This window comes from Mus musculus, chromosome 1 (assembly GCF_000001635.26).
Source record: "Mus musculus strain C57BL/6J chromosome 1, GRCm38.p6 C57BL/6J".
NCBI lineage: Eukaryota > Metazoa > Chordata > Mammalia > Rodentia > Muridae > Mus > Mus musculus.
Genome location: NC_000067.6, coordinates 36,095,537 through 36,107,568, shown reverse-complemented (window position 1 = coordinate 36,107,568; position 12,032 = coordinate 36,095,537). Strand labels below are relative to the sequence as shown.

The 12,032-nt window shown below is 51.2% G+C and overlaps 1 protein-coding gene across 1 annotated transcript in view; it reads right to left on the bottom strand.

Annotated features, from left to right (window-relative positions):
• Positions 1–1,122: 1,122 nt before the first annotated feature.
• Positions 1,123–12,032, bottom strand: part of Hs6st1 (heparan sulfate 6-O-sulfotransferase 1) — a 38,047-nt gene continuing 27,137 nt past the window's right edge. Inside the window, exon 2 of the mRNA NM_015818.2 lies at positions 1,123–4,056. Within this exon, the coding sequence (NP_056633.2) occupies positions 3,348–4,056 (709 nt within the window). The 3' untranslated portion in view covers positions 1,123–3,347. The remainder of the gene's footprint in view (positions 4,057–12,032) is intronic.

The following is a 12,032-nucleotide window of genomic DNA, read 5'->3' as shown; positions in this document are numbered from 1 at the left end:
AAGGACTCTGCCAGAAAGAAGGCTACCACAAGGTGTTCCTCTACTTTGGAGCAAAACTGGGGCAAAATGAACCGTTTTTTTCTTTCTGTCAGGATTACTGACACATCACATGTGGCAAACCTTTATTCTTTGTATTGAGTTGTGGAGCTGTGCGGCTAGCAACAGATGAGGAACTAAACTGGAGCTGATGCTAAGAACAGCTCTCTCTCTCTCAACATGACATATTTTCTATTAACTCATAATTTCTTTTTTTTTTTAAAGATTGATTGATTGATTGATTGATTATATGTAAGTACACTGTAGCTGTCTTTGTCTTCAGACGCACCAGAAGAGGGCATCAGATCTCATTACGGATGGTTGTGAGCCACCATGTGGTTGCTGGGATTTGAACTTCGGACCTTTGGAAGAGCAGTCGGGTGCTCTTACCCACTAAGCCATCTCACCAGCCCCATAATTTCTGTTTTTAAAGATTTATTTATTTATATGAGCACTCTAGCTGTCTCCAGACACACCAGAAGAGGGCATCAGATCTCATTACAGGTGGTTGTGAGCCACCATGTGGTTGCTGGCAATTTAACTAGGACCTCCAGGAGAGTAGCCAGTGCTCCCAACCGCTGAGCCATCTCTCCAGCCCCTCATAATTTCTTATAATGAAGAATAAGGCTAGTTTTATTGAGACAGGACTCTGCCCAACTGACTTCAGACTTCCTGTTGGTCAAGGATGACCTCCTGCCTTCACCTCAGTGCTGGGACTCAAACCTAGGCTTCCTGCATGCTAGACACTCTGCCAGCTGTGAGGCATGCCTGCCCAGAGACCTCTTTCTCTTTGCCACCTGAAAAATTTCCAAGTTAAAAGCTGAGCAGAGGGAGTCACTGGTGACACATGGTACAGTCACTGCTGTTGGTGACAGTCCTTTCACCTGGTGTCACCTGTGCACGTCTTATAATAAATGTACGTTTCTACCTTTTGTGGTCTATGAGTTTTTCCTTACCCAGCGCCTCACTTTGTGCAGGGGGAGGGGCACCTGCACCGGAGCAGCCTTGCTGTCACCCCTGCCGAAATATGATGCAGGCCAATGCAATGCCTGGGAGGGCTAAGTCACCACAGACCACAGCACACAATGACCTTTTCAGGGTTTATTCATCTGCTAAGGTTCAGTTTCCATCTAGACAAAGACAATTAGAAGACAACCAGTTGCTTTTCCATCATCAATTCCGTATGAATAACCAAAGGATTCCTCCTCAACGCTTTTTTTAAATTTTTAATAAGAAGCTATAAATAAATAAAGCTTTAAAGCTCCCGGGTTCAAGTGGAACAGTTCCAGTTCAGACGTGTTGGCTGGACAGTTCTGTGGTCCCTGCCTCCCACTCTTGGAGGGGGGGGGTGTCTGCAGGGCTGCAGGGTGCTTTGGGACTGAGTTATTAGTTTGTTGTGTTTGCATGGCCTTTCAGCCCCAAGGCACACTCCTGTAGGCAGAGTCCTTGGAGCTGGAGGCAGAGGGAAGCACCCTGTTCTGAGATGCTGTGAGTACCAGGAAGCTGTGCCCCAAAGCAGGTAGCCTGAGCCTTAGGCAGGGGTGGACTGAAGATGCCTCGACATGGCGCTGGCCTGAGATGGGAGGGAACATTTTCCAAATGCAGCAAAGATTGAGAAGAGACCCGTGCTTCCGTGTGAGTCAGGATGGTGGGGCATATGTTAAAACATATTCCAGTATGTATAGAACAGATCCTATGTTCAGGTCATGTACACATAAGGTTGTGAAGGGGGCGGCGGGGGGCGGGGAGTACGTGGAGCTAGGGTACTTCCTGACAGAAGCAGCAGCAACCAACATGACCTGTAAAAGACCCCAGGGTTCCCCAAAATGCCCCAGGTTCCCCGCAGATATCTATTCACTCTAAACTGGGCATCTAAACAAATTCCTCTCAGTGACCTTGACCTCCTAATTCATCTTGCTACCCACCTCCTCAGAGTGATCAACTACCATAAAAGGTGGTGCTAGACTGGGCTGGACTGTGCCTATCAGAACTCATCTTGCTTGTAGACCCCCCAAGGTCAAGTGCCTGGTGCCACACCACACATGTGTGAAGATTAAGCCATTGCTCTAGGGCAGCAGCAATACCCACCAGCATCTGGAATATTGCTGTGCTACATATGGCCCCACTCTTGTCTGTGGTGACCCGCTCCTTCTTAGCCTGAGTGTTGAGTGAGACAGAGGCAGGGAGTGTGGGACCCGTCCTGTCTCAAGGTCAGCTCACAACCCATGGCTGCATGCTTATAGACTCTGAAAAAAGCCACGACACCCCCACTAGGGGCCTGCCAGGGATAGGGCACTTGGTAAGTGCTTAAAAAACAAACAAACAAAAACCCCAATATGCAACATGGCTTCTAGTCCGGTCCCTGGCTGGCTCACAGGTCTGCTGGAAATGGCCGGGTCAGACTTTGTAAAGGGTAAGAAGATGCAGGAGAGCCAGGATGGGGAGGGTTATGCAGACAGGTCCCAGAAAGGACACCCAGAGTGGTTTCTTCCAACCTCAGCTGAGAATGGGAAAGTCCCCATCCTGGCCACCCAGTACCAACTCAGGTTGATGTGGCCCTATATCCCAGCCAAGGGATGCTTTTATTCACGGGATAGAAAGAGTTGCTGGTATGGTAGGAACATTGGCACACAAGCCCTTGTATAAATGTTTCAGTGATGGGGGAGGGGCAGTGCATCAGAAAGCATAGGGATTGGTGGGGAGCTGGGGGTGGGGGGAAGACCTCTTGGTGTCCATCCCTTTCCTGCTTGAACCTGGTTCCCCTAAAGCCAGGATACACCGTGGATTCTGATCATGCTCCAGACAGTGCAGAGGCCAGGCACCAGACTTGAGTCTTCTCTGCCACAGCTGGGGCTGACCCTGACCTTGAAAGCAGCTTTGATAGGTGGGGGTTGGGGAGCACTCCAGGTCTGAGGATGCCTCAGAGACATGCTTGTATTCTCAAAGGAAAGGGCTCCCCAAGATTCTGGGTTATTAGGGGTCCTCAGAGGCCAAGGAGCTTCAACCAAGCTATTAGGAGCTAGTAACACGTTCCTAGGGGGCTGGTCGTTGGGGGCCAGTGCGTGCATAGTAGGTATGGGAGTCTCGGCTAAGCAGACACGTTCCCTCGCCAGTCTTTTTCAAATCCTTGTCAGTTTTAACTATGACATGGGGGCCAGAAGAGCAGGGAGGCCATCTGCCCCAGAGGTCCTACCCTGCCCCATCAAGGACTAGGGCATCCTACTAGCACCCGCTGCACCGAACAGGAAGAACTGTTGGCCCCATTTCTTTCCCTGTTAAATCGTGCCCATCACTCTCTGCCCCTGACACTACTACCACTTCTCAATGATATGGCTCATGTAGTCCTCGGTGGGCACACGGCCCGGCTCTTCTGGGTCCTCCCGTGGCAGCGCTTCCTTGGAGCGGTGCAGGAGGCGCTCTTCGCGATTGCGCAGGCGCTGTTCCCTGCGCTCCAGCTGTCTCTTGTACTGGTAACGCTGCTGAAAGAGGTCCTTGGCATAGTCATACAGCTGCATGTCCAGGTCGTTGAGCTCCTCGATGTGGCGGATAGTGTCCTCATCCACCTCCACACCGCCCGCCCGCGTGCTGTTGTATTGCATGAATGGCCGGATGAACTTGAGGTTGAACGTCCGCTCAAATAGGTACTGCGTCTTGCGCTGGAACTCAGTGAGGCCGAAGAAGGCCATGCCTCGCAGGTTCTTCTTGGCGCTCTCCAGCAGCAACTGGGCCCGCTTGCTCTCGGGGATGAAAGATAGGTTGTAGCAGCCCACCAGGCTGAGGTCGGCCAGCATGCGCACCTGCCGGTTGTTAGCCAGGTTATAGGGGCAATCCATGAACTCCTGCAACGTGCAGCCCGACCAGTCTGTGCCCTCGTAGCAGGGCGGCAGCTCCTCTGGGGTCGGTGTGCGCCCGTCACACATGTGCAAGGAGGTCTTCCACGTGGCCCCACGCTGTACATGTCGCCATTCACTCAGGTAGCGGGATACGGGGTCTCGCAGCAGGGTGATGTAGTAGAACTTTCTACAATGAGAACGGGGAAGAGATCAGTACTGTTGGAAAGGGGAGAGAGCTGCACCCACTGTGGTGACTACAGCTCTTTACCATGGACCCTTGGGCACATGGCATCAAGTAAGCTCTCCTCAGCTCTGACATTCGTTGCTCGTTTCTGAGGAGAAAACCCTGGGTCTGAGGGATGGAACCTGTCAAGGGAATTCTTTACAAAGGGGGGTGCGGTGTGTGTGTGTGTGGGTGGGGGGGGGGGCATGACGACCAGGCAGCTGAACTCTATATCTAGAATGGTCAGAGCAAGAGCGCAGATATGTAGGTGAAGGAGGAACTTCAGTTTCTCCTCCTCTGTGCAGCACAAACCCAGGGCAATGGGATGTCTCTCCTGTGCACATTCTGATGGCAGGTTTGGGGACATCAGGGCACTGTAGGCAGATGGATAAAATATGGTGCTCCCTCCTTTCCCAGACAATGAAAAGGAGCACTCCCACGTGTGCCTGGCTAAGGCCTTGTTGAATTTCTGATTTCTCCATCTCCTACTGTGTGGGACCCACCAGTAGGTACTCTGCTGATATATCTTAGTGGGAGGATGAAGAGGTCCCAGCAGTTGCCACCATACATCCTGAAAGCCACAGGAGTGACAGTTCTAACAAAAGGTATCTGGTTCTTTACACAGAGACTGCAGAGGAAGCCCTCAGAGGAAGCTCTTGGCCCTCCAATGTCTTTCTAGTCTGGTCCTTGGAGCTACTACATGGCTGATTCAGGCCATGTCCTAGAAGGTTCCCAGGATGGAGAATATCCTGGAGAATGGGCTGCTCAAGGAGGGGGTTGGCAGTTTCTCTCAAGAGGGTCAGATGGGGGCTGTACCTCTCAAAGGCTGGAGCAGAATGGGGTCCATCTGGCCTATGCTTGGGACCTATATGCCTTGCTGGTATGTTGTATGGTGGCCTCTTCCCTTTGGAAGCATTTGGTCCTTAGTGTCTGTGATGGTTTGTATATGCTTGGCCCAGGGAATGGCGCTATTAGGAGGTGTGGCCTTGTTGGAGTAGGTGTGTCACTGTGGTCGTGGGCTTTAAGACACTACTCCTAACTGCCTGGAAGTCAGTATTCTGCCAGCAACCTTCAGTTGAAGATGTAGAACTCTCAGCTCCTCCTGCACCATGCCTTCCTGGATGCTGCCATGTTCCTGCCTTGATGATACTGGATTGAACCTTTGAACCTTTAAGCCAGCCCCAGTTAAATGTTGTCCTTATGGGCTGGAGGCCCTGAGTTCAACTCCTGGCAACCACATGGTGGCTCACAACTATCTGTAATGGGATCCAATGCCCTCTTCTGGTGTACCTGAAGACAGCAACAATGTACTCACATACATACATAAAATAAATAAATCTTAAAAAAAAAATCTTGACCTTTTAAGAGTTGCTTTAGTCATGGTGTCTGTTCACAGCAGTAAAACCCTAACTAAGACAGTGTCAGATGCCCATTAGTACCGAATAGGGTCAGACATCTCAACAGGGATTCCTTCCTCCTAGGGTGAGCTCTGTGCAGCTGAGAGCCAGCAGCCCCCAGGTCTAAGTTTTCTCACCTCAAGAATCTAGTATCTCATGTCCCATCTCATCGCTCATGTCACCCTGGCTTCAGCAATAGGCCAGGTACCCTGAAAAGACCCACTGTACCATCTAATGTTCCGTGAAGCACCATGCCTTCTATCTGCACGGTCACCTGGCTTATTGAACAGACAGACTGGTCTCAGAGGCCAGGTTTTCCCACAGATACAATAATAATGTTTATCAAGTAAACACTGGCGTTAAAGAAATGATCAGGGTTAAAAAAAAAAACAAAAAACCATTTGCTGTTCTTCCAGAGATCAAAGGTCAGTACCCAGTATTAAGGTGGCTCACAACTGCCAGCAACTCCAACTCCAAGAGCTATGAGGTATTTTTCTGTCTTTCTCAGTTACTCGCATGCGCGCACGCGCACACACACACAAATAACAAAATAAATCTTAAAAGCAAATAGGGGGTGGAGAGATGGCTCAGTGGTTGTGAGCATGCACTGCTCTTCCAGAGTACTGGGACTTAGTTCCCAGTATCCACATCAGGTGGAGACTTCTTAGGACAGCACCTCAGCTGCAAGTGATGTCTGCAGGACACGCCCACTTCTTATCTGCTTGGAATCCTGGGAAAGTTGGTCTGTTTCAGACAGTCTAGGCAATCTGAGGCTGTCCAGGGTCATTGTGTGTGTGTGTGTGTGTGTGTGTGTGTGTGTGTGTGTGTGTGTGTATAGGTGAAGGTCAAGGAGAGAGCAAGGAGACTGTAAGGCTTCTTTCTTCCCTTGTAGCCCTGCCCACTCCATGCTGGGTGGCAACATTATTGCAAAGTACATTTAGTGCCCGTGTCAACCAGAGGGGTGGGAAATCTAAGCAAAGGGGTAGGAGAGCTGAGGGTGGCCCAGGGCTGGGCTCCCATCTCACCTCCTCCAGCACCCACGTTACCTCTTGGCATCTGGTGGGTGATAACTGATGGTAGGCTTGAAGGGGAAACGGAAATAGTACACTTTAACATTAATACACATGATTAATGAGCTGACTTAGGAAATATTAGGAGGACAGGAATAAGAATACAGAACCAAGAGCCTGTGCCTTTGATCAGAGACAACAGAGCTAACCTACCTGCTAACTTCTGCTTATGTGAACCTGCTCGCCCCTTCCTCTTTTCTGGAAAAGGTATGACCACCACCCATAGCCGCAGAGACAGCAAGTTCTTCAAACTAGAAACCTGCAAGTCTCATCTTCTGTAAATTCAATTAGCTCTGGAGAAAAAAAAATCACCTCCAGGAAAACCATGAAGGATCACTCTGGAATGGCCATCTAGATAAGACTATGACAATGCTTATCTCTGTTTAAGCTATGAAATACTTCTGATCAAGGTTGGGTCTCTTGACGCAACAGCTAGAGGCTACAAGTGTGTGCTAATTAGGGTTTCTGCCCTTTATCTGCAAGGACAGAACTTCTCCTGGGGAAGGCTGAGCTCCCTTAAGACTCTGGGGTCAGATCTACGGTGTGAAGGCTCTCCCCAAACCTCTACAGAAATACTCGGTGACAGACAGCAGCCATGCTAATACCTGTCCAGAGATGGGTTGTCAAGGACTCAGGAGGAACACTGGCTCCTAACTAATATTTCCGAATTCTCTACCCTGGACAGGTGGGGACATGGATATGAAGGTGCCAGCCCTGGTTGGGGGTAGGGGTCCCTGGGGTTGTGGGCAGCACTCCCAAATAGGATAAGGCTGAGAGTCTTCTTAGCAGATTGAGGGCATTCGGTTTGGGGACAGTGGTAGAGGCCAGAAGCCAAGGCAGGGCCAGACCACCGAGTGTCTTCCTCGTTTGTGGGAAACCCAGGCGAGCTGGCAGCTGGCTCAGTGAGTGAACTGCTTGCTGTACAATCACAAGGATTCAAGTCTGGGTCCTAGCAGCCGCATAAAGGCGAGCATGTCGGCACACACCTATGATCCCAGTGTTAGAGGGGGATGGGGAGGGGATACGTAGATCCCGGAGCTTGTGAGACAGCCAGTCTAGCTGGTTCACTGAGAGGTCCTATCTCAAAGCATGAGCTGGACTGTGAAAGAGGAAGATATTCTCTGAGAACATCCAAAGACCTGCACACACCATGGGGTGGGTGGAGAGGGACCAGGGAGGAGGTGAGAGAGAAGAGGCCGATTCTGGAATGGCCTAGAGGATAAAACTCACTGGCAGAGCAGACCTCAGGACTCTCTGATAATGGATAACAGTTCTGGTCCTGCAGACCGCAGCTCCCCATCAGCTCTGGCATCGCTGCATCTCTCACTTGGAATTTTTAAAGACTGGGTTTTACTTACTGTAAGTAGCTTTACTTAAGTAGCCTGGCTGGCCTGGAACTCGCTTATATTGACCAGGCTGGCCTCCAACTGAGATCTGCTTGCCTGCCTATCAAATGCTGGGGTTAATGGCATACACGATCAGACCTGGCTTACTTATTTAATTATGGCTGGCTTAATCATTTTATCTGTGTGTCTGTGTGTGTTTGTACACTGGTTTGGTGGGTTCTACAATCATGTACCATATCAGGGCAAGGAAGGCACTGTCTTTTGTCGCCTCGTAAGTAAGTTAAAATCACAGGAGGGGGCTGGCAAGATGGTTTAGTGGGTAACGACATTTGTTGCCAAGCCTGGTGACTGGAGCTGCAATCCCAGGAACGGCACAAGTTGATCTCTGACCTCTCCACTCCTTGCCGGCCTCTTGAAGGCCAAGCCTCCCTGTAAGACCAACTAGAGGTGCCATGGTCAAGATTTCAGCCATGCGTCCTAGAACTCAGACCCTTGAGACCAACAAACAAAAAACCTAGCGCCAGATGGGCTGTGGAACCCTGATCAGTAGAGAGGATGCTGCTACCCACAACCAGGGGATGATGAAACTTGGGGCTTTAATATATATTTTAAATACAGGATCTCACTGTGTAGCCCAGGCTGGCCACGTCAAGTGAGCAGTGCCCCTGCCTCAGCTTCTTGAGTGTCTGTATTTTAGGCAGGTGCCACCAGTCCTGGTACAACCCAGTTCTTAAGCAAATGATACAGCACCTGTCTACTTGAGCGAGTAGGTTTCCAGGGACTTACCTCTTAACCTGCCTCCTGACACTGTATGCAGGGTCAAGCAGCCCTTCTTGGTGCCGGTAAGGCACCTAGCCCATCAAGTTTGAATTGCTGCTAATAGCTGGCAGTGGTATGTGTGTGTGTTTCTCTCTAAATGCTGCATAGAGAATGCTGGTCTAAGGCCACCCTTCTGCTAATACCCAGAGAAAAGCAGTGGCTATTTCTGTTGAGTCACTGAGTCTGTTTCCAAAAATACCCAGGTTCAGGTCCAGGCCTCGTGATGTCAGGGGTCAGGTGCTGTGCAGGCAGAGGAGCAGGCAAACCCTGCTCACGGCCTTCCTAGGAACTCCTTCCCTTGAGCTCCCTCAGCCCTCAGATGCCCAGAGCAGGCAGTGCTCCCAGCAGACAGCCCTTGTGGAACAGCAGAATGGAATCCTTCCTTGGGTTGGAGTGAGAGAAGCGGAGCCCTAGATGGCCCTGAATGGATACCCAGAGCTGTGAGTGGCTGCCCAGCAGCAACCGCTTGGACCCTTGAAGAGCTCCAGCCTAGGTTGACTTTTTATAGATAGCAGGAAAGGCAATGGAGACAGAAGTTATGCTTGTATGTACCCTCAAGATGATAGCATCTGAGGGGCAAGAAACCCTGGAGGTGACTTGCAGCTCGTTATGGTTGGGTGACTAAGTCTGGTCATCACAGTGTCCCTGGAGGCACTTTTCTTTGTCCTTTTCTCCTCCAGCTGCCTGGGGTGTGGATGTTACTGCTGAGCGAGTATCTGCAGTCAACTTGGACCGTAAGCAGAAGCTCCACTTTCTGGCCAAGGAAAGGCAGCAGGAAGAGCAAGGGTCTCTGGGGTCTCCATGGCTGCACTCTGACTGTGGCCAGCCTGTCTGGCTCCTTTTCAAAGGGAGGGACATAGGCTTCTACCCTGCCTTTGTGTCTGATCTAGCTCACCTGCTCAGGCCCACACACTGAGAACCTTATACAATGTCAGGGTAGGCTCCTGGTTCAGGGCTATAGGGCCCCGGGGTATCAGGGTATCAGCAATAGTCACATTTATCAATCTGGTGAGCCAGAAGGCCAGGTAAATGCATGCATTTAGCCTGTGTGCCTGGACAACTTGACAGCTGCCCAACTCATAGCCTGGGGTGGCAGTGCTTGTAACTCAGCTCTGAGCAAACCCAACCACCACCACCACCACCACCACAACCACCACCACAACAACAACCACAACCACCACCACCACAACAACCACAACCACCACCACCACCACAACAACAACCACAACCACAACCACCACAACAACCACAACCACCACCACAACAACAACCACAACCACCACCACCACCACCACCACCAACACCACCACCACCACCACAACAACAACCACAACCACCACCACCACAACAACAACAACCACAACCACAACCACCACCACCACAACAACCACAACCACCACCACAACAACCACAACCACCACCACCACCACCACCACCACCACCACCACCACCACCACCACCACCACAACAACAACCACAACCACCACCACCACTACCACCACCACCACAACAACCACAAAAACCAACTGAATCCACCACAGGTCATTTCTGCTAAGGTGTATTAATTATAAGTCAGAGAGAGCCACGTGAAGGAGACTGAGCCAGCCCTGAAGGGCAAATGCTGCCTCCCAGGTGAGTGACTTTAAACAGAAACTGGTGCTGCCCACCAAGAGCATACAGCCTGGACACCTCTGCCATGCTGTGAGCTCTTGGACAGGTTCCCCCCACCCCATCCTAAAGTCCAAGGGTAGATAGCCACGGGCAGGAATCCTAATAGCTTCTTGTTAGAAGAAGATGCCTGGTGCTTGGGACCCTCCCTCCCAGTGCCCTTGTTACCTGGGAAAATCAGATGGAGCGCGGTGGATGGAGCAAAGGCTGAGGAGTGAGTCCCACTCACTGACACTGCCTCTGTAGGGTGAGTGAGGGCAGAGTACTCATTCCTGCCCTAGTATTCAAGACTCTTTAGGTACAGTCCCCAACCCCTACAGCTCTGACTGGGAAATGGGCAGACAGCAGAGCAAGAGGTCCCAGGGCTAACCTGACAGGAAGGATCTACATGTGACAACAATGACAGATGGACAGGTCTGTTGATCACTCAGCCCTCCAGTTTGCATCTGTTAAACAGACGGACAGAAAATATCTACTTAGGCCTATGAAGAGTTGGTGGCGTGGCATCTATTAAAGAACACTACTAGGATGGGGGGTGGAGGTGGGGGAGGGGGGAAACACATAAAGGAACACATAATCTTATCCCAGTGAGATGGGAGGCAGAGACAGGTGAGCCCTTGAAACAGCTCACTGGCTGGCTAGCCTAGAAGGACCAGGTATGGCTGAGTAGTTTCAAAACATCAAACTATTTAAAACCACCAAAGTGAGAAAGTACATCCTTACCGAGCGAGCTGTAGGAAACCCTGATACCCCCGAGGCTGGCAGCACCTAGTGGCTTAGTGGGAGTGTGAAAACCTTTGCTCACTTTATAAATGAGGCTGGCTGCTTTACCAAGAGGCCTTACTGCCAAAGAGCCACACCCACAGAGAAACTGAGCTATTGTGTGGGTATCTGGACTGCGTCCATGAAGGTCCCTAAAGTCTCTCTTCTCCTTAGGACAAGGCAGGGAGTCTCAGTCCCACCCTCGGAGAAGTGCAAGCTATTTCAAAGTTCCTAGAGCCCTGCAGAGCCCACGAGGCGCAGACAAAGCCCAGGAGAGCTCAGGGCTGCCCCCTGGCCCAGCTTGTGTGCTGATTGGGCATGTCAAGGCACAGGGGATGCCCCTTCCCCACGGCACACTTCCTGGTTGCCTGATGGAACAAGCCCAACCCTTCATTATGAGATACCCACCCCAAGCTCACTACCTGGAACAAGAGGACTGGCCTCGACCTGGGACACTAGGCCCATGAATAGTTTTAACCTGGCTCATATCAGTAGGGCTGGTAATGGCTCAAGGGCGGTTCTGGGAGAGCCCCGCCCAGGGAGAGGCTGTAGTAGGAGGGCATATCAATGCCTTCAAGCAGGGCAGAGCATAAAGTCAGATCTACCAGCTACCAGCTCTCTTGAGGGAAGAGGGGATGAGTGGCTGGGTTTAGGGGCTCTCACTTACTGTGACACCCTAAACAGTGTTCTGCTTGCATCCTCCAACATATGGGTGGGGCCTCGTCCTGGCATCTCTGAGGCATCTAGGCAGGGTTCCAGTGAGTGGGACTCTCTAGTGAGAAGAGAGGCTGCCTGGGGCGTCGTGCCAGGGAAGAGGGGAGTAGGAGAGGCCTGCTGTAACTCATTCATAGTTCACGCCCACCTGCCTGGTACTTTCT